The sequence below is a fragment of the Xenopus tropicalis genome, chromosome 1 (genome assembly GCF_000004195.4).
Source record: "Xenopus tropicalis strain Nigerian chromosome 1, UCB_Xtro_10.0, whole genome shotgun sequence".
Taxonomy (NCBI): domain Eukaryota; kingdom Metazoa; phylum Chordata; class Amphibia; order Anura; family Pipidae; genus Xenopus; species Xenopus tropicalis.
In genome coordinates, this window is record NC_030677.2 from 151,518,046 (window position 1) to 151,545,636 (window position 27,591).

A 27,591-nucleotide genomic window follows, 5' to 3' on the forward strand; every position below is an offset into this window, starting at 1 on the left:
AAACAGGACACAGCTGCAATAAAACATGTCTTAGGGCCAGTGTCAATGAACAGTGGATTGAAGCGGACATGAAGTTATTCTAATCCTAGCTTGCTGTATTTTCAGCTATCGACAGTGTACTTTTGCAATGTCTTTTTCAAGAAACATTGTACTGCAGTATACCTCCTTAATATGAAAGATTCATGGCGCACTGTGTGCAATAGGTGGCAAATGACACAGGGAACTTGCCTGCCCATCCCATGGGATTGTCCATATGATTTTAAAACACTAGCAACAAGTTATCAAAAAACAAAAACAGTGCAATTGTATATTGGGTATAATAGTAAAAATGTTAGCGAAACTTGAATAGTCAAGATTTAAAAAAACAAAAAACCAAACATGAAATGTCACAACCAATAACTAAGAAACTAGAAGCTGACGAGTCTATAGAAGTCATTAGGAATTATTTTAAGCAACTTTATTAACTTCTCAGTTTTTTTAAATACTAGAGATTCAGCCTCACTAAAAATGAATGGAACAATGTGATATTTGCTTGTGTGCCAGTCTTCTATAGCAAAAAACATGAACATTCTGTTTGCATTCTTTTTTTTACTTGAACACTAGATTATTTTAGAAAAAACGCAGTCTTGACTTCTGTGTATGCACTTCCTGTTTTGTTAACCCTGGGGTTGCTGACTCCCAGTTAAGCCAAAAGCCTGGTATTGACAGTCTAAAAATACAACATGCATGTAAATTGCAAGTGATTAGGAATGCAGCCTAAGTTTACATCAATACATTTTTTGGGTTTAGATCCTTTTTATTGAATGGAAAATTGCTTGGAATGTATTTTTTCTTTAATTAGGCAAAAACAATTTTTCTGTGGAGGTTCCCTTTATTCCTAAATCATTAGCCTTCTGCTTCTTAAAGAACTGGAATGGGGAGTTCCAATCACATTGCGCATTTAGATAACCATTTCTGTATGCAAAAAAAGCACCATTTACTCCCAGTATTGAGCGATGCAGGGAAGAAATGTAATTGTCATCTTAACCAATCCCAGTGCTCCCCATAAAGCGGTTTAGGCTGTTCAGCACTAAACAAGTCTTACTGAATCAAAGGGATTTTACAGCTAGTAAACTTAGTTCTCCTTTTTAGTTATATAAAAGCAATCGGCGCAGTAAGACAGCAGCATTCCCCACAGAGCATATCTGTTATCACAGCGAGACACAGGCAGACGTGTCACACAAGGCATTTTTTTTATTCCTAAGGAGAAAATGCTAATATGCTGCCTTCTGGCCCATGTGTGAACGGACAGGCACAGCATCCGCCAGTTAGTGAACACGTAGATGTATTTATATTTCATTTTGAAATTTCACATGGGGCTAGCCATATTCTTTATTTCCCAGAATGCTACAGCCATGTGACCTGTGCTCTAATAAACTTCAGTCACACTTTACTGCTGAGCCGCAAGTAATATCACCCCCCTCCCAGCAGCCGATCAGCAGAACAATGGGAAGGCAGCAAGACAACAGCTCCCAGCACTCAATAGTAAGAAATCCAAGTCCGGCTTGGGACTCCTCCAGTTACTGAAAGCTGAGAGCTATTGTAATGTGCAGCGCTGGCTCTTTCTGAAAGCTCAGACTCAGGCACAATGCACTGAGATAGAAATAAATTTAAAAAAAAAAGTGTTGGTTCAAGAATAAAATTTTAAATGGTAGAGTGAATTATTTGCTATGTATACAGTGTCATTTAGAAATAAAAATCACAACAGTATCCTTTAAAAAAAAAAGGCTATGGCATAAATGTTACTACTCCCCTTTTTCTGAATACATGGAATAATCCTTTATGGCTAAAGCTAATTTAGTTGCAGTATTTTGTAGTAGATGGAATATGACGGGGTTAACAAATACACTGCTTCACTTACCTTTTTCCACTAAAATAAAACCCTTTTGTATTGATATTGACCTTTTAAGAGACTCACTTGTGTTATCAAGGTTATCCTATAAGGAAAGGTTAAACATTGCCTCAGTGGTAAAAAGAGTTCTTTTCCTGAAAAGGTCACTATGAAAAAAACTGCAGCTCTAAAGCAAATGTGGACTTTAAATTGAGTGTAGCCTTGACTTAAGTCTCCTATTATATAATTTATAAAACAATATAAATGAATTGTGGTTTTCAGTCTATATGTGATTGCCAACTGCAAAAGTTCTGGATAAATATTTAATCCCTGGTCAGCTTTAAAAGGGACGTATATCCTTTTTCCCCCCCCCCCCCCCCCCCAATTAGTAGGCCTTGTGACTGCTGTTATTTAACTCTTTTTATTTCTTGCACTAAACAAGAAAACCACTCTTCACTCATATATATATTTTTTTTTCAGCCTAACACATGATCATTTTATTATGCTCATTTTAAACCCAATTTGCATAATCGTGAATATTTAGAGGCAAAAAGTGGTGTCAAATTAACTACGTATTTATAAAGTACTATTGTCCTTAGGAAAAAAAAAAGGTTTACTTATTCTTTGAGTAAAATTACTCTAAACAGCCTCCAGAATTACTTACCTTTGTCCCAGCATTCTCTCTGACCTGTTTCCTCAGTCAGAAGGTATTCTTTTTGGTTGTTTCCTTGCGCAGAGTGAACCCCCACTTCCTGTTCAGGTCTCTCTTCAATTCGACAAGGTTGTCGGAGTGGAGAGCCTTCTGCACATGCCTGGAGGCAGCAGGAGCCAGTCTGTGCATTAGCTGTTTTTTTTTTTTAAGAGAGACCTGAACAGGAAGTGGGGGCGGGGCTTCACTCTGCACAAGGAAGCAAAGATAAAGAATACCTTCTGACTGAGGAACCAGGTCAAGGAACCAGAGAATGCTGGGACAAAGGTAAGTCATTCTGGGGACTGTTTAGAGTAATTTTACTCATAGAAAAAAAGGTTTACTTATTCTTTAAGCTAAACTTAACGTTGTGCATTGTGATTTCTGGAATAATCCATTACAAAGAGCCAATCACACTATTTTAAAGGTGTGTATTTTTTTACAACAAACCAATGTTGAAAATGATTCCAAAATTTTCTGTCCGAGGCCTTAGATCTACCCATGGGGCAATAAAAATATCTGTCTCCTTCAGGTTTCACAGTGAATGTCATGTAATAAAACAAACGCAAACAATCTACAGTCCCTGTAATCTTTTTTTACAGTTGGGTTTAATTTTGCATTTACTCTTTATTGGGCAAATAGCATTCATTTTTTTCCATTATACAAATTTTCAACACTAATCTTCCAGGTGTTTAACCATTTTTTCACAAGCATCACTTTTATCTATGCAGTAACTAAATTACTGGTTGTAGATGTGGTATAGAAACTGATTTTTAATTATTCTTTTAATTAAAAAGAAACAATAGTAAGCCAATATTCCTGCACTACCCAACGAGTGCATTTTCAAAAACGAAACCATTAAATGAATGTTCAGACATGTAACAATCATACAAGCACATGGTCTCCATCACGTTAGAATAGTTTCATCAATCTGTTCAGTAGAGTCAGCCTGAGCTGCAATCTTCTTGAGAGATCTGCGGGAGCTTTCATTCAACATCTCTAAACTAGCAGTATCCAGTATCTTTGTAATATTCTGTTGGGAAGGGCAAAACAAAACAGACACACTGTTATTTTATGCCATCAAAACGAGTCTTATGTTGTTGTACTTTGATTCCTATACACCTACCTGGAATAGGTCATTGCCTGCCCTCATTTTCAGCAGGTTGACTATGGCCTGGTCGCTGTAGGCCCGCACACTGGTATTTTTGTCTTTTGTATTGTCTAAAAGCACTTTGAGAATTGGTTTGATAGCCTGGAGGTCTAAAGGAGGCAAGTGATCTTTGTTTGCCCACCATATCATCTTCTCCGCCACAAGCTTAATATCACTACATGGGTTCTGAAGACACTGGGAGAGGGAAAAAATGTAGTTGTCAGAATTCAAGCACATTAAGTGTTTTACCATTACTATGTATGTTTTAATAAAATAATGCCAGTAAAAGTGCCATTGCCCTAATGTTAGATATGTGCTCATTTTATTAATACTATATGAGCTTCTTCAACAAGCAGCAGTGCTCTGTAAAACAAAACCATACTGGAACTTTAAACTATGACTCTTCAGCTGTAGCTAAACAACAACACCATCTCAACAGCAGCTTTGGAAATGCTAGCCTTGTAGATTAGCAACAACTAAGAGTCAAAGGTTGAAGATCGTTGCTTGAACTGTTATCCTTTAGAGCTGTTCCTTGCTATCTTCAAGCAGCAACATTATATGAAATGTATACCTATTTTAGAATGTATTGTTATGCTTTACATAAACTTTGCTATAGTATACTTTTTTCATGGGCGAGGTGAGGAAATATGAACTATATTTTAAATCAAGGAAATGCATTTATAATTACTTTTTCTTTTCTGACAAAAAGCAATTGTACTAGCTTGTTTTATGGCATTCTAGATAAAAAGCACAAGGTTCAAAAGATAAAGAAGACATATTTTATATTAAAGGCCTGCTTTAACCAAAGCTAATTGTAAGATTTTTACCATTTTCACTAATGGGAAACAAAACAAGCTGACTGAACAGGGACTTAATGCAGGTTTTTACATACAGAAATTATCATTCACATTGATGAAAAAAAATATTTGCAGCAGGTAGCAGGCATCTTAAAAACGGCTTTTTGTGCCAGAGCTTTAATCTGCCTGAGGCATCACAAACAAGTAAATGGTTTAAAACTAAAGCTGTAATGGCACCAGAAATGTATAACTTGTTTAAAAAATGAAATTATCTAATTAAAAAGGTAATTTATGAGGACTCGAATTCTTAAAATGAATGAATTGGACCTCAATTAATACTTTTATACTTAAGGACATCAGGTCAAAGTATTTTACTTACCTTCATGAAAAGTGTTACTAGTTTTGGAGGCAAGTTTCCATTTTCTGCCTCAATATAATGTTTCATAAGGAATCCCATCCCTCGGATTCCACTCACTGCTATTGGAATCTATAACAAGATTTATAGCTTTGATTAGTGTAAATCCAAATCAATTACTATTTTGCACTGAGCTATAAAACAAATCGTGCCAAACATCTTAAAATGGATCATCCTAAAAAATAATCAGTTCCTAATATTACTAACATAAGGTATACAGCACAGGATTAGTGATTTTATACTGATATTAACAAACAATTCATTAAATATTCATTAAATTATGTGGCAGTCTGATAACATAACATCTCTTAATAGTTATGCCCCATTGAGAGATTAGTTGCCCATCTTTTCAAAATGCTTTTCCACTGGCAACAAATAGAATTGCTGATGGAAAGGCCATCGCAAGTTTCCTCCTGCAGGCAACTTCAGAAAACATGACTTCAGAAAACCAAAGCAATGCGTATGCTTTGTCTCTGGCGATTCCCTTTGTTGCTTGTGGAAAGGCATTTCAGAGAGATTAATCGTCCACGGTAGCAGAGATCTGTTGCGGGCAACTAATCTCTCCATGGGACATTACCCTTAAGGTCAGTGACAGACAGGGAGATTAGTTGCCCCGTGACATGTCTTCGTTTCCGCGGCTAATCTCCCCGTCTGCCACTGCCCTAAGGAAGAAAAAAAAACAAACAAATATAACTTTACAGTTTAAAAATAAAATAGGCAGTAAACACATCCATACAGGGAATGAGACCATTTTTGCAGGAGTCTGCTGACTGAAACGATATAAGAGAATCTGAACTGCAATATATACAGATGGCACCTTTATTCCTTACCCTGTCTGCTGTCGCATTGCTGAAGACCACGGATTCAATATTACTATTAAACTGTGGGGTGCAGAGCCTTCTGGATGCAACATTAATAGCAACAGCAACTGCCATGCTTCTTCCATGCCTTACCATCCAATCAATTCCAGTAAAATCGGCTATGGGTGAAATATTAAAAATCAGGGTTCAGTTCAGATTTAGAGTGACAGTGTTGTCAGATCATTCATTTAAAACATGTAAGAAAATGTAGGCTTTACATGTCCTTTAATGTATATATGTTGGGCACATCTCCCCCACCCAAATGGCATCATGTTTACTGCATATATCCCTTCTGTTTGCCAGCACCATCAAGTTTCCAATAACAAATAGCAGCACTCTGTGGCCATTTCCCTCTGACACATTATCAAGTTTTAATTTAAATCTGCAAACAGCATGCTTGCATAAAGACCCCCTACCTTACATTTTATCAAGAATGCAGGCTTACACAGGCAGAACTTACTTTGATAAAAAGTCCTGCTTGGATTTTGCATTCTAATGATTAAGCTGAGCTCAGGAGAGGAGGTTAGGAGAAAATAATAGGAGCAGACAGCTAGAGCTGAGTTTCTATGGGAACCAGCAATGCAATCTACGTATTGGCTGCTAGAGTGAAGGTGTGTTTAGTAATCTGAGCTGGGAATAACTGAACATGCCCTGGAGCCAATAGCCAAAGAAAATTCCTGAGGGAAAGGGCCTCTTAAGTCAGTGACTTGACTTTTTTTTTTTTTTTACACTGAACTGTTCCTTTAACACTTTTACATGCAAAACAGATGCTACAGTGAAATGCTGTCTGCTGTCCAATGATATTTTGTGTCTCCAATTACATATTTATCTGTTCAGCCCTGCCTACTGTACGTTACACTCACAATGGACAGCCGATTAGTAATCAGATCCAATACATGATGTAGACTGGATTGGATTTTATCTAACCAAGTGGAACATAACTGAAATTATTTCTTATCATGCATGTGTTTATTTAATGCTAATCCACATCCTACAGGGCCAGTAGATAATTAGCTCGGGTATCCAGTCCATGACCGACTAATAAGCACAGTTGTCTACAGCAGGGGCTCTCTTCATCAAGGTATCATAATATTTAATTATAGTAAATTCTTAGGTCTCACCAGTTACATAGACTATTACTAGATCAGTTCAAAAATTACAATTAGAGAAACTCAAAACTACAAATATTACCATTTATAGATAGATTTTTACACAGATTCTACATAGAAAGATGCTTAACCATATTTAAATGTAATTTGTTTCCCGAGAAACAACAGAGAACATGATTTGGGCTCACCATTCTGGTATTAAATCTAAAATGACCAACATAAAAAAAATTAAGAGCTTTATATGCATTTAAATGTAACACATGGTTAGCCTACTGTGGAGATCACCCACCTTTTTTAAACTGTGAGCTACACTCAAATGTAAAGAGAGCTGGAGAGCAACACAAACATTAAAACATTTCCTGGGGTGCCAAATTAGGTCCATTTTTGGTTAAATGGTAGCCTGACAGCCTAATGGCAGTTCTGTTTGGCAGTACACCTGGTTTTTATGCAACAAAAACTTGCCTCCAAGCCAGGAATTCAAAAATAAGCATCTGCTTTGAGGCTACTGAGAGCAACATCCAAAGGGTTGGAGAGTAACATGTTGCTCACGAGCCACTGGATGGAGATCACTGCCCTACTGTAATTTTTTCAGACTAAAAGCCACCATTTTTGCCAGTTTATGTTCTCTAACAAGTGATACTGCTCATGTTGTTATTGTAAATGGGATATTATATCCAATAACTTTGCATACTATACTTAAGTCTACTTTGGCTTTGTCCTTAAAAAAACAAATATCTAAAAACCAAATAAAATATAATTTACCTTTCACTGACCACTAATGACTTACATAAAAGTAACTACATTCAGCAATTTATGAGGCCACATCTAGATAGAATTCAATTTTGATTTGAGAGTACACTGCTAAAGCCATACTATTCCCTGTGTCCTCAGCAGCCTATGAGAAAGATGGGTATTTGGATATTATACAAACAGATAGAACAGTATACAAACCTAAGAGATGCTGCTGTAGTACTACAGAAAGTTCTTCATCAGGTAGGTAAGCACACAGCTCACCAAGACAGCCAGCAGAAGCCATGCGGGTGGCATCCTAACAGTAAGAAAAAGAAAACTGCAATTTCAATAGTTCGCTTTTAGTCCAAAAAGAGCCAAAGTCCACTGACAAATGGCCATAAGATATTCACAAAATGTTGAGAGATAGTGAGCCACACAGTAGGCTGTTGTTTTCTCTTATTGGTGACCAATATAATGGTTCAGAAGCACACGTGACTCTTGTGCATTTTTAGAAGCTATACAAGCTATATGGTCCTCCTTATCAATGGATGACAATGGATGTATAATTACCCTGTTACTAAAGGTGGCCATACACGAGCAGATCCGCTCGCTTGGCGATGTCGCCAAGCGAGCGGATCTTCCCCCGATATCCCCACCTACGGGTGGGCGATATCGGGGACCATTTAGGTAAAAAAAATAATAATCCGATCGTTTGGCCCTGGGGCCAGACGATCGGATTATGTGGGCGGCAATGGGGCAGTCAGATCGGGGACCGCATCAACGAGCCGATGCGGTCCCCGATCCGACCAGATTTTCTAACCTGGCCGATCGAGATCTGGCCAATTTCAGGCCAGATATCGGTCGGCCAGGCCGATCTGCTCTCCCCATACACGGGCCGATTAGCTGCCGAATCGGTCCAAGGGACCGATATCGGCAGCTATAGTCGGCCCGTGTATGGCCACCTTTAGGGTAAGTGCAATGTTAGCTGAATGATACATGTGCAACTCTGTTTTTAAATAAGACCACAGAATCTCAGTTTGCTTAAGGTGAGAGCTTTGACTAGGCCAGTGCAGGACCATACACCTTTCTCATCCTTGAGCTACTCTGTTACTTTAGCCTTGTGTATGAGGTCACTGTCTTCCTGAAAGATAAACTTAAGGTGGCCATACACTTTACAATTACGATCTTTCATTCGTATTCTCTACCAACGTTAAGGGCTGAATTGTCAGATACGCAGGCAGAAACCAAAGAATTCTACCTCTATCTGCCAATTCAGCATTAGGAACCAGATAAATTTTCGTCCTGTCGATCTGCAAGATGAGCGATATCCAAGGCTTTTGCCATTATCAGTCACCTTGCCTCCCACCCTACAAGCACCAAATATCGTACAAAACTATAATATCGGTGTGTGTGCATGCCCATCTTTACTCAGATGATTACATATTTACCAGACATAGGTTTTTTTTGCAGTATTTTCCCTTTATTTTGCTCTATCTAGTCTTCAAATCTAATCAAGCAGCAAACACACTGTTCGCTAAAAAGAAACTCTTGGAAGAAAGTTCAGCAGGACAATGAGCCAAAGTAACACTGGGGTAGCTCAAGGATATAGTCAAATATTTACAATGATCCAATCAAAGCCCTGTTCACATTCTAGACAATTTGTGGCATAATTTAAAGCTGCACAACTGTCATATGACTAACCTAAATAACCAGGAGCAAATCTGGCAAACTTGTAGGTAATTTTCCCTTTATAATGCAAAGCCTGGCACCAAGATTTTACCATGAATATTTTTGCAAAACGCATATTTCAGTTTTTCTTTTGTTTTATGTTAAAATAAATTGCCACATTTGTATTTCAGTAAAATGACTGGTCAAGGGAATTCATATTTTTTCAAAGCACTGTATGTCCATCAAGTGCAAAATGTTGTCCAAGTAAATCCTACCTAAATACTAGTTATATTGCACTGTGTTTTTGGGTAAACATTACCTCATCATGTCCAAGCATCCCAAGCAACAAGGTAACATAGCTTTTCCTGATTGCTCCATCTATCTTTCCTCCACCACCCTGAATAATGAATCGGACAGCCTGCAGCATGGTTTCCCTGCAACAAATTTGACAGTTACAATCCAGAAAACAAATGTAACATAGATAAAGGATTCAGGAGATGACGTGATATGCATACCTGACTCCAGAGTCCTCACACACACGGATAGTGTTTTGCAGCTCTGTGAAAAGTGGATCTACTTTAGTGTGAATGCAAATGAGCTTTCCCAAAGCATCAGCTGCCTTGAGCCTTACAGCACGGTTGGAATCTTGCAGAGCTTTGGTAAATGTGGTTTGCAGTTGTGGAAGAAAAGGCTTTAAAGCAATGCCAACCTAGTAAAAATAAAATTGAAACGTCAAAAAAAACTATCACAGGTATAGCTCACTTTAAAGCAATAGTACCATTAAAAACATTAATACCACAAATATGAATACACAAAAAAAAAGCTAAATACAAAAAAGTTTTATTTTTATAGTTTAACACCATGAATATTATGGTAAATGTGTAAATATATGGTAAATTTATAGGTTAAACAGGGAGGTTGTTAGGTCGAATTAGAAATGGCACATTCATCAAGTTTAGTTCTCCAGTTGCAAGAAAATGAACTAATACCATTGTAAAACAAAAGCCGCAAAAATCAAGAGTATCTTACATTAGCAGAAAATACATGTATTTGGCAGAGTGCAGGTATGGGATCTAATATTCAGAAACCCAGATAGCAGATAGCTCAGAATTACAGAAAGGCCATCTCCCATAGACTCCATTTTAATCAAATAATTCAAATTTTTAAAAATGATTTTCTTTTTCTCTGTGTGTTATTAACAGTACATTGTACTTGATCCTATGTAAGATATAATTAATCCTTATTGGGGGCAAAACAATCCTATTGGAGTTAATTAACGTTTAATTGAATTTTTAGAAGACTCAAGGCATGGAGATTCAAATTATGGAAAGATGCCAGGTCCCAAGCATTCTAGATAACATTTCCCATACTTGTAATAATTATCTGTGTGGTTTACCTTGGCCAGAAGAAGGCTCAGGGTTTCAAGCAGAGCCACTTTAACACTCCAGGCAAACCGATCACCGAGAATACGGATTAATGGACCTGTGATGCCAACCACAGAAGGCTTTAATGCTTCAGCAGAAGTCAACTTAATCACTAGACCTAAGGCTTTGGCTGCTTCCTCCTTCTGTTCTGGATTCCCAGTTAGAACGCCCTCTCTCAGCACAGGTAGAATTGAGGTAACACCCTAAAAGAGTAACAAAGGATAAAGATCAGTAAGGGCATTTCATTTGCCAGAAGCACTGACATGACACCTCAATATTTTACTTACCTTCTTTGGAATACAAAATCCTGGTACATGACCTCCTTTTGAGTCATTCCCCACCATGCGGATATCTCTGTGCAGATCATCAATTAGCATCAACTGGCTGCCAGCATCGAGTTTCTACAAACAAAATCATACAGTGCTGATCCTTACTTGGCACAAAAATGTGTAGATTGGCTTGCAAATGTTTTGGGTTTTTTTTTTTTTTTAATTTAGGTGATTTTGTAACTTACTTTTAAATCAGAGTAAATCCTAATGCTTTGAAAGCCATACAGAAATGCTGAAAGCAGAATCCCTAAAGAGTAAACAGCATCTTTTCCAATGCCAAGAGCAACAACTTAAGTAACTAAAAAATGGGTCTTATTACCTGGTTTACATCACAATTCAGTGGGAAGAGAGAATCTGTGGTGTGGATTAAGCTTGAATCACACCATAAACATGCAAAAGCCATGTTAAATACTAAAAAAAAAATCTGATTTAAAATGTTGTGATGTTCATTTCAATGCTACAAAAACCTTCACATAAAAAATGACCCTTCTCTCAAACAAAACTCTTTCTCATACTGTGTACTTATTTTAATGAACTGGGTGCTGGATAATCAATCCTTATAATAAATAAAAAGCAAACTAGTCCAAAGGGTAAAACAAATAAAGGGTCTTTAAATTGGTTGTTTACCCCTTTTAGTATGGTATAGACATTGATATAGAGAGTTTTTTTTTTTTTTTTTTTTTTTTTTTATTTTGGTTTGTGGTTCAGTTATTTAGCTTTCTGTTCAGCAGCTCTCCAGTTTGGAATTTCATCAGCTATCTGGTTGCTAGGGTCTTGTTTACCTTAGCAACCAGGCAGTAGTTTGAAAGAGAAGAAATAAATAGCAACAATAGTACTAGAAGTTAAAGGGGTGATTCACTGGTTAACGGTTTCACCCTTGGGCCTGTTTTATTTTTTAAGTCAATTCTTCTCCTTCAAATACATTTTTGAAGTGGTTAGAGCTTTCCAAGTTCTAAAGAGGAGTGCCCATACAAAGTTGTATTTTCCAGCAGATAAACTGTGACATGTGAAAACTCACTTTGGTAATGGCACTGAGGGCGTCCCAGCTTTCATTCAAAACCACCTCATTGCTATCGTTAAAAAGCCGCATAAGTCCAGACACCAGGCTCCTGAGATGTGCTGTATAATCAGCTTTTGTCTTTGCACAGAATATATTTAATATAATGGCAGCAGCTTGTCGCATTCCCACATCAGAGCTGCGGGTGGCTTCCAGTAAATCTTCTAGTACAATCCTCTGTCCAACATCATCCTCTACTGAAAGGATGACGGCTTGGCAGTTTGCCAGCTCCTGCAAAAATGAATAAAAAAAAAAAAGATAAATGCCAAATTATTCCTCCAAAACAAGACAGTTATTCATGACTGGAGTTTCAAAAACAAAATCCTGATTAATAATATGACATAGACAAAAAGTAATTTTACAAAAAAAATGGGGTTTCTGAGAATAAGAAACGAATATATCTGTCTATTTTTGTCACCAACAAAACCATCCTACAGTGGATAAAATCCAAATGAAGTAAAAATGAATTTAATCACACTCTCTTTGGAACACTTTTGCAATTTTATTAACAATTACTATAGCTTCATAAAAGTTAAAAATAAAATGGAGGCTATTTCACTTGTGGTTTTGGGGGTTAAATGAAATGTGTTTGTTTTCTAAGCACTTTTGCCATTTACTTTTTAAGCTGTTTAACTGCCAATAAATTGAATTTTCAACAACAGCAGCACCTTCTAGCCAGTCTTCTGACTGTACAGTTGGGGAGAATATGTTTAGAAGTAAAACAGGGAACCTTGCTCTGCTTAAGTAACCCTCTCCAGAGCAACATTAGAACAGTTCTCTCCCTTCCTTCTCAACATGTGTCAATTAATTTTGGGGTTTAGATCTCCATTAATGGGTTAATGTCTTATGAGAAATGGAAGTGAGGTTTAAGGAAATCCTGAAAACCATGCCGGTTGCTATATCCTAGTCCTGTTAGAGTCCCCATAGCCGTAATTAGCCTTGAAATACCAATGGTCCAGATTGCAGACCAGAAAAAAATTGGAGCCTGTGCTGGAAATAGGCAGAGTTTGGGCATGTTGTGTACATGTTTTGGGATTAACAGGGCATAGCTAGGCAGACTGGGGGTGTTGTCAGATGTGCTCAACAGGCAAGCTTTTTCTTTTTAACTGGGTCTCCATTCTTTTACTTTGCTGGGCCCCTTGGGGCAAGGACCTGTAATAAAAGGCTTTTTTTTTTAGGTTTTCCCAAGAGCAGTAAACCCATAGCTACCAATCAGTAGGTAGGATTTACTAATCACCTGTTTAAAAGCAAACATCTTATAAGTTGCCATGGGTTACTGCTCCTGGACAAACTTAATGCCTTTTGTTATATATAGGAGTAAATGTGTTGTCCTGTTATTCTAATGGTGGTCCTAAACTAAGCTAATGAGAAAGTAGCTCTGGAGCTCATTGCAGGGAAATGTCTCTCAACACCCCAGTTAAAAGGTCAGACCAAGCTTCAGACCAAGTTTGCAGACCAGGGAGGAGAAGTCATAATAGGCAAATATAGCAGGTAGAATCCAGTCATACTATGAGCAAGCTCTTGGGGACCTTATTGAGCCGTGTTTGTAGTCTGAATAGCCTGAGGCAATCACCTGCATGATCTAATTACTGCCATGAAATCTGTACTTTTGGATCAGCCCAATATGGGCATTTTTTCAATATCAGATTTTACAGGTTAAGTGGCCAGAATTAGCAATATCTGATGTAGCCCTATCCAAATCAAGTCTAGTTACACTGAAGTGCAGATTGGCTGCATTCTGGCAGCTGGGTCAACGTTAAGAACAGACACTTTGCCCTCAGTGTTTCCCCTTAATAAACAGGGGCATATACTTATCTGACTGATATCTGAAGAGGTGGATTACAATCCTGCTAAAATTAATCCAGCATGTTTAATGTTTTCAGTAACATGTCTTATAAAAGATATCAGAATAACTAAACATCTAGCTGTATTTTAACTCATTCTGCACATTTTAGAAAAAAAGGGTTAATCTCAACAGCCTGAATTATTTATAATACCTACTGAACCCTAGCATCCCAGTATCTGATAAAATCAAGTACATAATTCCCCAATTATTTAAACCTTCCTTACCACTTGCTCCTCCTCTGTTCCCAGATGTGCCTTCAAAGCAGACATCACAGCAGGAAGAATGACATTTAAGTGTTTTGTCAGGGCATCACCTGCCACCGAAGACAGAAACGCCAGGACTCGTGTGTTTACTGGAGGGCAAGTCAGCTGCGAAGAGAAATGAAACAATAAATGCAGTTATGTATTTTTTTTTACAGAGGAAGTAAACTTGAAAATACATTTTTATAGTGGGTACACACAATTGGGTACACTATTAAATTGAATGCAATGACTTTTTATAGCAAAAAGTAAATCAGATTTTTAATTATATACGTGTGATATGATTTGTGATATAGTGCTAACTCCTAGGCAAGGTATTTGGTTTAAATAAATTGCGGGATTGGGTGGAGGAAAGCTGCTTAAAAACACAAATAGATTGCCTCCTCACTCTCTTTTGAGAAAACACATTACATCAGATGATTCCAATGAGAAAGGGCAAATACTGTGTTTGAGGATTAAATTGGCTCACTAGGATGTAATAAATTGGACAGCACAGGTATAGGCAACCAGGACTAGCCAGTGGAAGAGAAAAGCAAGGGACAAGGATATTGCTTTCAAGAGCTATTCTATTTACAAATGAATTTAAAACCACTGGAAAGTTGCTTAAAAATATTTTCACTTTCGTTACACAAAATTTTATATTTTGTTTACTACCCTTTTTATTTTCACTACTAGAGCACTGCCTGGAGTGGCTCACCTTGGGTACTAGGTAAGGCAGTACAACACGACTCTTCACAGCCATAACTTGCTTAAGTCCATCCAGAGCAAAATCACACATTTCTTCATCGTTCTAAGGGTAAAAAATAGTAGTAAAAATTATCTATTGAAAGTTTCAATACAAAATTAAATATGGTTTCTGTGTATTCATAAAATGTGAATCTAAACTTTTAAAGGAAAAAAGGGCTTGGATATCTGTCTGCACTAAACATTTATACTTCTGCTCTGTATTAATGAACAGGATTCAGTTTACAATTTTCAACTGTGTTTCAGCATGCTGACTTTATTATTCCTCCTCCCCCCATAAATTGTAACTAATAACAAAATCTGAGCTTTTGTTTGCTAATGCTAATGAGTTTTGTTTTTGCACTGATAAAATTATACTTACCAGCTGTTCAAGGAGGAATGGCAGAATATCTTCAAGTGCTTGGTAGCCAATTGTGGAGTGTACCTGCTCAAAGGTTTTTGCAGCAGCTGCTCTGACTTCCTCAAGTGGATCACACAATGCTTTTCTTACAGTTGGTACAAGAGACTCAGAGAAAAACAATACCTACAAGATAAGAATAGCTAACTAGTTAAACCATAAAAATGGCAACTATGGTCAGCTGAAGTCTAAATAAATTTTGACACTCACTGCATCTCTGCTTGTGGATTTCATGATCTCACTTAACCCAATACACACGCCCTGTCTTTCGTCACTCTTATCAGATCTCAGACCCTCTTCTAATATAGGTATTATCTCTGGAAGGATTTTCTCCCCTAACTTCCGAACAAGATCGCCCAGTGTTCTAGCAGCAATCTAAGAATACCAAAGAAAGAGGATTATTATTTCATTGTTGTAGAGTTAAAGGAACAGTAACACCAAAAAATGAAAGTGTATAAAAGTAACTAAAATATAATGTACTGATGCCCTGCACTGGTAAAAGTTGTGTGTTTACTTCAGAAAGTCTACTATAATTTATATAAATAAGCTGCTATGTAGCCATGGAGGCAGCCATTCAAAGGAGAAAAGGCACAGGCACATAGCAGATAACCGATAAAACACTATTGTATTCTACAGAACTTATCTGTTATCTGCTATGTAACCTGTGCCTTTTCTCCTTTTTTCCAGCTTGAATGGCTGCCCCTGGGGCTACACAGCAGCTTATTATATAAATCATAGTAGTGTTACTGTAGCAAACACACCAGTTTTACCAGTGCAGGGCAACAGTGCATTATATTTTTATTACTTTAAAGCTCTTTCATTTTTTAGTGTTACTGTTCCTTTAATAGCAGGGTGTAGTGCTAGAAAATAACTCACCGTTCGCTTATCTGCACAAGTACTTGCAAGAAAGCCCAGAAGTAATGTAAACAAGGTTGGTAAAATTTCTCTTAAAGTGCGAGGAGTATTTGAAACCACAATTTTCCAAACGTGTAATGATGCCTGCCGCACTACAAGTTGTGTATCTGACCGTCCCATGTACAGCCCAGCTAGTACACGATTCCTTCTGTCTGCTCCTAGTGCTTCTCTGATTGCCTTTAGCGGAAAATACAAGAAGTGTAAATGAGTTGAACAAAAAGAAAACATTCAAAGAACAAACCAAAACTATCAGTGCAGATTCTTTGCTATTTCACTGCTGGCTTGTCCTTAACACCATGTGAATTTATAAAATGCATAATTTGTCAGCACCAGGTAAATATTTTTTCTGAACATAAAATGCCTTAGGACAAGGGCACAAGGGCGTATCATCAGCCTGTGGATATGTGCGGGCTGACAATACGCCCTAAAAAAAAAAACCGCAGGCGATATGCACCACCAAGTCAGAGTTTTGGACCACAGTCCTCTTCTGGTATATGTATAAAAAAAAAAAGAAGTCTCTGTATGTCCGTTAAGTGCACCCAGCAAAGTGTCAATATTACCAAGAATAAGACCACAGAAATATAAAAAAAATAAACTGCAGTTCTGCCATGTGCTTATCAATTATGTAAACGTACCAAAACAACTTTTGCAATGTATTTGTTTAATTCACCTTGCCCTCTGGATTCTCAGAAGTAGCTTAGTATGATGGACAGTCATAAATTAGTTACTAAGTTTGATACATGCCAGGATCTAGTGTATCAAATTTTAATAGGTGCCCAGTAACAGACTACACATTGAGGGACATGCTTAGTAGCTGAGAAATATATTAATTCATGTATCAAATTTAATGTAGGGAGTTAATGACCTAGTGATAGCCAAACTATTTAATTTGTAAAAAAAACAAAAAAAAACCACTAACTTAATAATATATTAGTAGACACTTGCTGAAACAGTGTACACAAATTTGCTGGCCTTCCTTACAGAACGGCTTTACAGAAGCTTGCATTCACACTTTTCCCAGCTAGCAGAATTACAATATTAATAACTTGTACCTTGGTTGATTGCACTGTTCCAAAGTTATCATCTTCTGAGGCCGTTTCTGTTGTCATTTTTCCTGTTACTCCAGAGATATGAAACAAAAGGTCCCCAAGCAGCTGTACAGAACTATACCTACATTTAGAAGATATTGTTCACAGTTAAATATAAAATGAACTTTTAATGCATATATGCTCATTAATTTAAGAAAAGCTGCATAGAATATAAGTTTACCTTATTCTCCAAAGGTCATCAAATAGACCCTGCTCCAACTGTGGTAAAAGGAGTGCAATAGCTGTTTCTGCATACATAGTTATAACTCTTTGTCCAGCACGTAATGCAGTATCACGCACAAATTCATTTTCATCAGCCAGTGCCTGAAATTATATAAAATCTGAGTAAGGCAAATCCAGGTTTTATACAATTTAATTTGAAGTTTGGAGTATTTATCTTCTAAAGTAATTTAGCATAACATATTAAAGGGGTAATTCAACTTTAACTTGCAGGGGCAGATTTATCAAAATGTGAGTTTAGACCTTAATACATAAAAATTTGCCCACATTCTATTCATTCCTATGGGATTTTTAGAAGCTTATTTATCAAATAGGGAGTTCTAACTTACACCCAATGATAAATACTCTGAATAGAACTCGGGCGAGTTTTTATGAATTAAGCTCTAAACTCACATTTTGATAAATCTGACCCTTAGTATGATGTAGATAGTGATATTTGCAATTGGGCCTCTTTTTATTTATTTATTATGGTTTTTCAGTGATTTTTGTTCATCAGCTTTCAAGTTTGGTATTTCATCAACTTTCTGACTGCTAGGATCTTATTGTCCAAGCAACAAAGCAATAGTTTTTTGGCTGCTGGGGTCCGTGACCCCCATTTCAAGGCTGGAAAGAGATAGAAAAGGAAGGCAAATAACTAACTATAAAGAAAAAAGATGGATTTTTGTCTTACCTGTAAAATCCTTTTCTCTCTTCATTGAAAAGGGGACACAGGCACTGATGGGTTAACTCTACCTTCCGGGAGGAAAGGACACTAAAAGAACTGTGACAGCCCTCCCAGGGGGCCTGGCTGCCTCTCTCGGCAGGCTACACCCCCCTGTGGGGGCTGGAATTGCCCAGAAGTAGTAGAAAAGGAGCAAGAACTATAACTGTGGGCCAAGGTCTATGAACTGTGTCTTGGCAACTATGTACATCGAGCCCTGTGGGATGAGGTTTCTTGGAGTCGGTAAGTGGAGGACTCCCTCCTAGGAGGGCCGAGGAAGACTGAGGCACCGGTCGCGTTCCAAGAAGTCGTTAACTTGGCAGGCAGAGACTAGAAGGGGGGGCGTGCCTGTGTCCCCCTTTCAATGAAGAGAGAAAAGGATTTTACAGGTAAGACAAAAATCCATCTTCCTCTTTCATTTCAGGGGGACACAGGCACTGATGGGACGTCTAAAAGCAGTCCCGAAATAGATAGGGGGGGAAACGAAATTATGTCTGAGCCTGTACTGCTGCCTGCAGTACCTTTCTGCCAAATGCGGCCTCCGCTGAGGATGCTACATGCACCTGGTAGAAACGTGTGAAGGTGTGGATAGAGGACCAGGTGGCGGCCTTGCAGATCTGATCCACAGAGGCAAGGTTCTTTGCTGCCCAAGAGGCGGCCAGGGATCTGGTTGAGTGAACTGTGACCCTGAGGGGAGAGGGCTTGCCTGCAACCTGGTAGGCTCTGGTGATGGTGCCTCTGATCCACCTTGCAAGGGTGGTTTTGGTGGCCCGTAAGCCCTTGCGGGGGCCTACGGGGATGATGAGGAGGGCATCAGACCTCCTGAAGGTTGCTGATCTTTGGATGTAGAATTTAAGAGCCCTGACTACGTCCAGGGAATGGAGCGCTGTCTCCCTGGGATTTTTGGGGTGAGGGCAGAAAGACGGAACAACAATGTCCTGGCTTAAATGGAAGGCCGAGACCACCTTAGGCAGGAACGCGGGGGTGGGCCTGAGGACGGCCTTGTCCAGGTGAAATACAAGGAACGGGGATTGGCAGGACAGAGCTGAGAGCTCTGAGACTCTTCTGGCTGAGGTGATGGCAAGAAGGAAGGCGGTCTTCCATGTAAGAAGAGTCTCAGATGTCGTGGCAAGGGGCTCAAAGGGTGGCCCCTGGAGGACAGAGAGGACCAGGTTGAGGTCCCACCCTGGAGTGGGTGGACGGATGGGGGGGGGGCTAAATGAGCCACGACCTGAAGGAAGGTCCTGATGTGGGGATTTAATGCGATCTGGCCTTGGAATAGGACAGAAAGAGCCGAAACCTGGGTCTTTAGAGACGCCGGGCGGAGGCCCTTGTCGAGACCCTGTTGCAGGAAGCCCAGTATGTGGGCTATGTTGAAGCGATGGGGAGGGAGATCCTGGACCGAGCACCAGGAGATTAAGGTTCGCCAGGTACGGTAGTTGACCCTGTTTTCCTGAGGACCAGGGCCTCTTGCCCCTCCCCCTGAAGGAGGAAGATCTGTCTGAGGAAGGCTGCTTGGTTTGTTTCGGACGAAAGGAGCGAAAACGGGAGAAGCGCCGATTTGTGTTCTGAGGTTTCGTCTTGTTCTGAGGGAGAAGGGTGCTCTTGCCTCCCGTGGCTTGGCGGATGATCTTGTCCAGCTCTAAGCCAAAGAGAACCTTCCCCAGGAAGGGGATGGAGACCAGGGATTTTTTGGAGGTAAGGTCCGCCGACCAGTGTTTGAGCCAAAGGAACCGTCTGGCGGCAATGGAGGTAGAAGAGGCTCTGGCAATCATTTTGGCCAAATCAAGGGAGGCCTGACAGAGAAATTGAGAAGCCTCCTTGATCTGTGCGGTGAGTTGGAGGATCAAGGATTGGTCAAAACCGTTGAGGACTGCTTGGCTAAGCTGGTCTGTCCAGACCTCGCAGGCGTGACTGACCCAAGCTGTGGCAAAGGTGGGTCTTAGGGCAGAGCCGGAGGCGAAGAAAATGGATTTGCAGAATCCTTCAAGCCTTTTGTCTATGGGATCTTTAAATCCCGCGGCGTCAGGGACAGGGATGGTGGTAGACTTGGATAGTCTGGAAATGGGAGGATCCACTGTAGGTGAAAGAGACCAGAGATCCATGTCCTCCTTAGAAAAGGGGTAAAGGAGGGAGAAACGCAGAGAGGTGTTGGTCTTACGATCCGGAAAGGCCCATTCATCCTTGACAACCGAGAAGAGTTGGTCGTGTGAAGTGAAGACTCTAGAGGTCTTCTTTTGTCTTTTAAAGAGATCCTTGGATGGGTCTGCAGAAGTAGGAGCGGACACGTTGAGAGTTGTTAGAACAGCCTTGATTAGGCCGTCAATGTCGGATGGGACAGGGAATTCAGCGTTGGTCTGCGGGGTGTCCTCGTCGGACCAGCCCTCTGAAAGCTGCCCTTCCTCTGCAAGTTCCGACTCTTCGTCAGAGTCCGGAATTGAAGGGATAGTTAGAGCCTTGCGCTTGCCTAAAGAGCCTGAAGGAGGCTGGGAGACTAGTTGGTTGACCAGTTTGTCCAGAGAGTCTGGCAAGGCCCTGTAGGGAGGCGAGCGAATTAGCTAATTTGCGGGCCCAAGGAGGTTCAGGCATGGAGGCTGCGGGTCCTGAGGCATCAGGTGAGGCAGCAGGCACTGGAGGAGCAGGTTGTGTGCAAGAGACACATAAGGGCTCAGAATGTCCAGTGGGGAGTCTGGCGCAACAACGGGCGCAAGCGAGGAAGGTAACCCACGCTGCAACAGGGTTCTTGGAAGTAGCCTGTGCTGAGCGTAACCTGGGGCCCTCCTTGGAAGGATCTGCCATAATAATTGGTAAAATATGATGCAATGAGGTGAGATACACCTGTTGCAGGGAAGGAAGTGTGTGTAGGCAGAAGTAGGAGTTGCCAAGAAGCAGTTGCTGACCTGCTAATGCTGTTGTCAGAGAGAGAGAGAAACCGAAGCCACTGAGGGTGTAACCTAGAGAGAGACAGGTACTCGGTCTGCAACCAGTTACAGAAGCGCTGTGAGGAAGGAGGCGGTGCAGGAAGAGAGCGCGGTCAGAAGGCGCGAATAAAAGGAGGTGGGCGCTAAGGCGCATTACTTCCGGGTACAGGGGAGAGGGCGCGCAGAAGGCACGTCGTTGATAGGGGCTGCCGCTTCTGCGGCCGCCTGAATGGGAGCGCTCGGGCTCCCCAGGGAATGCCCTTTCGAGGTGCCGGCGCCGCAGCGCCGCAGGCGTAGCCGTGGAACATTGTGCTGCGGTCTGCAGCCGCAGGGTCCAATGACCGGCGGCTTGTCCTTGTCATAGGGGCAATCGGCCCCTGTACCCCTCTCCCCCAAGGGGAGAATCGCATGGGGGTAGGAGCCCAAGGGGCTGAGCCGAAGCTCCTGCCCTTGTCAGAAGACTCCTGCCCCAGAGACCTGTAGGGAATAAAAATTTAAGTAAAAATTTTAAGTAAAACAACATAAAATAAAGTAGATAAAATAAGTAAAAGAACTCCCAGAGGGAGTTATGTCCTCCTCCCATGAGGACACTAAAAGAACTGGGCAATTCCAGCCCCCAAAGGGGGGTGTAGCCTGCAGAGAGAGGCAGCCAGGCCCCCTGGGAGGGCTGTCACAGTTCTTTTAGTGTCCTTTCCTCCCGGAAGGTAGAGTTAACCCATCAGTGCCTGTGTCCCCCTGAAATGAAAGAGGAATAAAGATCAATTGCAAAATTGCTAGTAATATGACATTCTATAACATACCAAGTTAATTCAAAAGATGAACCACTCCTATAAGATTTTAACTGTTTTTCAACAGTGATCCAATTTAAAACCAGCCCCTCCCCACATTCTGTATCCCTCAGCAGCATCACATAAATGCAAGCAAGTACAAAATTGTAACTGACTTATTACAGAGTTTAGTAAAGCTTGGGAAGCATGTAAACTTGTACCTTTAAGATGCATGGAATAATTGGTCCAACATAAGGTGTGAATTTGTCACCAAAGGTAATTGGCAAATAAATAAACATCATTATGTAACCATCACGGACATGGGGAGCAATGTCTGCTTTACTGGCGGTTGCTACAATTTCTGGCATAAGCTTATCAAGTTTCTCAACTCCTAAACCAGCCATAACTTCAGAAAGACCTGTAGAGATCAAGAATGGCAAATGGTTAACATTATTCTCTTATAAACTGTCTAGTGTGCAGAGAAAACTTTAGAAAATGAGGTTTTTAACCTTGTGCAGCACCAGAGCGATCCACAGAGCTGTAATCTGATGCTAATGTCTCCATAAGCCAAGGCAGCAAGTCCTGGAAACAAGACTCCCCAGTTCCTTTAACCATTGCACCAAGAGCTTTTGCTGACACTGTACGAACCTATATTGAAAGGGTTTATTTCAAAACAAAAAGAAAAAAATAGATTACTATAAATTTGTAACATATTAATACAATATATGTCAACTGTCTTATCTTGAGTTATAATTCTCTCAGTGCTTCTTACTTGAGGAACAGGGTCTATTAAAGAAGCTTTAAGTCCAGGGATGACACTGGGAAGGTAAGGAGCCAGATCCTGAAAGACAAAAAGTATAATAATTATAATGTAATATTGTATGGCACTCGTATAAAACTAATTAAAGCTAGTCATACATGCTTGAATGGGATTAGATCCACACATTTGACAGCATTATGAAATGAGCAGATTTTTGTTTGGCAACTGGGCCAATAAGTATTTCACATATAGGGGCCCATGCAGACCCAACAGGAGAGAACCACATTTGCAGCCTGATGTAGTCCTCACCCAACAGAATTTTTGCAGAGTAGGTCAAGGGTAGCTAAGATAGTAGACATATAACAGCTCATGTACAGCCAGCTAAAATTAACTGTAACTTAAAAAAAAAAAATATTTTAAAGTAATTAAAATAGAATGTACTGCTGTCCTGCACTGGAAAGCATGCGTTTGCTTTAGAAACACTAATTTAGACTAATTAACTACACTGTTTTCCTCAGTAATGTCCAATGGTTTCCTTACTGAGGGCGCTATTTTACAAATAGAGTTTCCGACATATAATAAAACGATGATGGCAGCCATGCTCTAAGCAATCTCTTGGTGAAATCTGCTTCATAAGTAGTCAAATGCTAAAGCACAGAAAGTTGATGCATGTAAGTCTAAAACACAAAGAAAACGGCAGGTCTATAGCTACCTTTTGGTCTGTTAGAGAATACATATTTCCAATAATCTGCGCTGCCATTTTCCTGGTATCTGTGGACCGGTCCTGAAATGCCCGTTGCACAATGGGCATAATCAGTGCAAGAGAGGGAGCATCAATAAAATGCACAAACTTTGTGTCCAGTAGAGTTTGTAGACACTTTTGTGTCATTCTTGAAGGATCAGCCAGTGCATCCAGCAAAACAGGGCAGATGGCTAAAGAAATAAGACACAGAATTTATATGTGTATGTTTATAAGGGGGTGCATGGGCAATAGTTTAACAGAAATAAAGACTTGCCCAATATTTCAGGGTTGCGTATTACTGAGCCAATCTGGCGCAATGCCTGTTGGCCAGCTTTTTGAACCTTCACATGCGAGTCAGTCAGCACTTCTGTGAGTTTTGGCACAATATTTGGAAGGCAAGATGATAGCTGTTTTGGAGCACAGTAGGCCATTGCGCCCAACAATTCCACAGACCCTGAAGGAAAGAAAAACAGATGTGTAATTAAAATATTTTGTATTAAATATTTTTGATATATGAATATAAGGACACAAAAAAAGCTAAGACTGGCCATCCAGAATAGGTATATGAGTCTTTGGTACCCAGTGGCATGTGTCCCCCATAAAATTCACTCATAAGTCAAACATTTTTGACAATATGAGCAAAAGTGACTTTTTTCTTTAGCACGGAGCTTTGGCTATACAGTTTCTTTCTAATGAGACCATGAGTGAATCATATCACATTTGTTAAAATGTTATATTGACTTTCAAGCATAACACAACAGACTGAAACCACATTTGTTCATCTATTTTCCACTGCAAGCCTATAAGGGCAAATCTCTACTGCTGATCATTACCATGAAAAAGAACATAATGAAAGCAAATTGTAACAACTCCACATATGAATAATCAACGACAGAAAGACATGGAGTTATAATTACCGGCTTTGGTTCTCCAGGATTCCTCCTCAAGAGCAACCAGTAGTGATGGCAGAACAAGCTTAACACCGTGGGCACTTAGATTACTCATAACAGCCTTGGCACATTCATCTGCAGCCTAAAACAAAGATTCTATTTTATTATTCTGTGGGTTATACTGTGACAGATATGACTAGAGATTAGCCTGTTCCTACCTCTCGCACATACTGATTTCCATCTCCAAAGCACAGCAGAAGGTGAGGTAATACATGAACAACATATGGCTCAAAAAGCTTTCCAAGCATATTGCAAAGCATCTCAAATGCAAAGAGTGCTCCTGGAATAAGATTATGAATATGTTACACAAAGTTCCAAAGCAACATCTGACAAACTACAATTCAAACTATGATTCCCGCTTACCCTCTCTACGCCGGAAATTTTTTTTATCTTGAATGGCATCAGTTAAGGTTGTCATCATGTCTTGCTGTTTCAAGGAAAGAATTCCTAGCCCCTTTACTAGTCCTGCCAGTCCATAGGCAGCACCTTTACGTTCTGCGTATTTATCAGATTCTAGAAGAAGGGTCAGAAGTTTCTGAATCATTCCTCCAGCATCTTCTTTAATAGCTGGCACAAGGGGTGGTAGACAGTTGGCAACAGATTCTTGAACCTTTAAGATAACAAAACAATGAGCACAGAAGAAAAGCAGCAGCACTCTTGGTGTTCATGGTATCTGTACAGTTACTGACAGTATTATATTTACTTATTTGCTGGCAACCATGAAGTTAAAAACTGTTAAGCTACACACAAAACAGTAGCAGTAGACAACCTCATTTTAGGAATAAACAAGCAATAAAGGACTTTTACATAAGATAGATTTTATACATGCAAAGCTGCAAAGAACACATCTGCAAATGAACTAACAAGAGGGAAGACAACTGGAAAGAAAATAGTACAACAAAATTTGTTTGATGGAATCCCAAAATTACTAATTCACACTATATTTTTTCTTTGAATTACTGTAATTAATGAAAATGGTTTAAGGTTTATGAAGATATAAATATTACTCTCTGGTACCAATCCAATCAAAACTTAAATATATGTAAATAGAATGGTCGCCACTTGTACCTGTTGTGATGGAGTAGATAATGCTGCAATTAGCTTGGCAACAATTGGTTTAACTTTGGGATCACTTTTATCCAAGTGCTTTGCCAATGAGCCCATAAGGATAACAACACTTTGCCTTACAGTATCGTAGCTAGCATCAGTGGGGGCATTCTTTAGGAATTCTTCAAACACAGGTAATAGAGAATTAACACTGTCCTGAAAAAAATAAAAAAAACAATATTGTTTACCCCATGTAGTAAATATGCAGTATTTAACTCTTCTTGAACTACAGCCCAGCCCACCTACAAGTACTGTTGGCAGTTGGATAGATGCTTACATATTACTACTTGAGATCACTGATAGGCACCCAAAGTCAAACTATTATTGGATACCTAAAACAAGCTACAATAAAAAGCAACTGACCTTCCCATGAGCATTGAGAGCAGACAACGCAGCATCCAACATGCATTTTCTGACCTCTTCATTTCGATCATTAAGTGCATCAGGGACAAAAAACTGGAAAAGTGGCTTAACTTGTGAGCCATCTAGATACTGGGCCATCTTGTTCAGAGCAAGAGCAATGCCACATCTGGAAAAGACAATCAAAGGTTAAAAGTAGTACTGAAAAAAAACTGTACTTGTTACTTTGTGCAGTTATCACACAGCTTCAGGACTTCTGAACCACTTGTGTTGTTTAAAATAATTAAGTTCCAACACGATTTTTACCTTGCTTCAAACTGGTCAGGAGGAGATTCTGAAATCACTCTTCCTAGTGCATCTAATACAGGAGGTGGTCTCTAAAACATGTGCAAACAAAAAACCAGAAATGAGAAGTGCAAACAGCAGCCCTTACTTAAAATGTGTAATGTCAAAGAAGTGCAGATAACATAACTGACATTCACTAACAGAGATTTACTATTGCAGCAGAATAAAATAAGCAGCACCAACAGATGAGCTAAAACACTACCACAGTATATTGTGGTGGCGCTGTTGCACACCAGAGGAGGAGGGCACAGATATTAAACTAGGGAACTGAGAGGGATTGCTAATAGCATTATACATTACAGCAGGTGGTACATTATCTTCTATAAATATATCAAACAGAACTGAGCCTTACATAGAGCTTCTCATGATAGATCTCAATCAGTTTGTTCATGACAGGAGTAGCTTGATGCTGATATTCTCCAACTGCATGAGACAATGCATCTGCTCCTGCTTGCCTAACTGCTTCTTCATGATAAATAACATCTTTAATAAGGAGGGAGCAGAGTTCAGGCTGCAATTCCAACCCTAATGTTTCCCAAAACCTGTGGAACACAGAAAAGCAGTCAAGTGCATGAGATAAAAACCAAATATCCAGTAACAGCCATACCACCCCTCTATCATATTTGGGCCTACAAGTCACTAGAAAATCTTAAAAGAAACATGTAACTGGACTAACTTTGCAGCTTGTTCTTTAATTTCAGCTTCAACATCAAACTTCACCACCCAGAGTCTGTGCAACAAGTTCAATCCGTTTGTCTCATCAGTGTCTGGTGTCGGCAGCACCATCTTAAGCTCCATAAGTCCCTTGTCAAAAAAATGTACAGAGAACATAAATTTGGTCTCAGACATACAACAGGACAGAGCTGGATGTAAAGTTAGAAAAACTCTTATTATTTACCATTAAAACAGCATCTCGCACACTTGAGCAAGAGGACTGAAGCGCTTGCAACAAAACATCAATTTCTTCTTGCTCTGCATATGTGCACCCTTCCCCTCCTCCACTGCTTGTACATAGTGTTGTCAGTGTATTGGAAGCCATGACCTGGGAAACCAAGCAAGGTAGCCCTGTCAATATCATGACAAAAAATTGTGCACAGAACACTTACATCTATTACATTTGTATAGACTTTGGCAGTATTTTCAATTCCTAATAAACATACAATAAATGTGAAGAAAAATATTTTCAACTTTTACAAAAATATGTCCCATAAAATAAACAGACTCACCTGTAATTGTGGGGAGGCTGTCCCTATCACCCTGGTAAGGAGAAGGAGCATGTCTCTACGTGGCAACAGTTCTGGGCCATTCTAAGAGGAACAAAATAAATATAAAAGTAAACAAACCAAAGAC

At 39.6% G+C, this 27,591-nt stretch overlaps 1 protein-coding gene across 1 annotated transcript in view; it reads right to left on the reverse strand.

Moving 5' to 3' along the window:
* Window positions 1–3,133: 3,133 nt before the first annotated feature.
* gcn1 (GCN1, eIF2 alpha kinase activator homolog) overlaps window positions 3,134–27,591 on the reverse strand; it is a 39,988-nt gene continuing 15,530 nt past the window's right edge. Inside the window, exons 27-58 of the mRNA XM_012969744.3 lie at window positions 27,468–27,548; window positions 27,140–27,283; window positions 26,918–27,045; window positions 26,594–26,783; window positions 26,203–26,273; window positions 25,900–26,065; window positions 25,498–25,692; window positions 24,793–25,039; window positions 24,588–24,709; window positions 24,397–24,511; window positions 23,754–23,933; window positions 23,450–23,670; window positions 22,750–22,818; window positions 22,487–22,625; window positions 22,199–22,395; window positions 17,531–17,673; window positions 17,314–17,431; window positions 16,223–16,438; window positions 15,557–15,721; window positions 15,311–15,472; window positions 14,903–14,995; window positions 14,170–14,313; window positions 12,061–12,330; window positions 11,001–11,114; window positions 10,686–10,916; window positions 9,805–9,998; window positions 9,609–9,723; window positions 7,841–7,937; window positions 5,751–5,899; window positions 4,885–4,992; window positions 3,685–3,903; window positions 3,134–3,591 (exon numbers count right to left, since the gene is read on the reverse strand). Coding sequence (XP_012825198.2) covers window positions 3,466–3,591; window positions 3,685–3,903; window positions 4,885–4,992; window positions 5,751–5,899; window positions 7,841–7,937; window positions 9,609–9,723; window positions 9,805–9,998; window positions 10,686–10,916; window positions 11,001–11,114; window positions 12,061–12,330; window positions 14,170–14,313; window positions 14,903–14,995; window positions 15,311–15,472; window positions 15,557–15,721; window positions 16,223–16,438; window positions 17,314–17,431; window positions 17,531–17,673; window positions 22,199–22,395; window positions 22,487–22,625; window positions 22,750–22,818; window positions 23,450–23,670; window positions 23,754–23,933; window positions 24,397–24,511; window positions 24,588–24,709; window positions 24,793–25,039; window positions 25,498–25,692; window positions 25,900–26,065; window positions 26,203–26,273; window positions 26,594–26,783; window positions 26,918–27,045; window positions 27,140–27,283; window positions 27,468–27,548 — 4,929 coding nt within the window. The 3' untranslated portion in view covers window positions 3,134–3,465. The remainder of the gene's footprint in view (window positions 3,592–3,684; window positions 3,904–4,884; window positions 4,993–5,750; window positions 5,900–7,840; window positions 7,938–9,608; window positions 9,724–9,804; window positions 9,999–10,685; window positions 10,917–11,000; window positions 11,115–12,060; window positions 12,331–14,169; window positions 14,314–14,902; window positions 14,996–15,310; window positions 15,473–15,556; window positions 15,722–16,222; window positions 16,439–17,313; window positions 17,432–17,530; window positions 17,674–22,198; window positions 22,396–22,486; window positions 22,626–22,749; window positions 22,819–23,449; window positions 23,671–23,753; window positions 23,934–24,396; window positions 24,512–24,587; window positions 24,710–24,792; window positions 25,040–25,497; window positions 25,693–25,899; window positions 26,066–26,202; window positions 26,274–26,593; window positions 26,784–26,917; window positions 27,046–27,139; window positions 27,284–27,467; window positions 27,549–27,591) is intronic.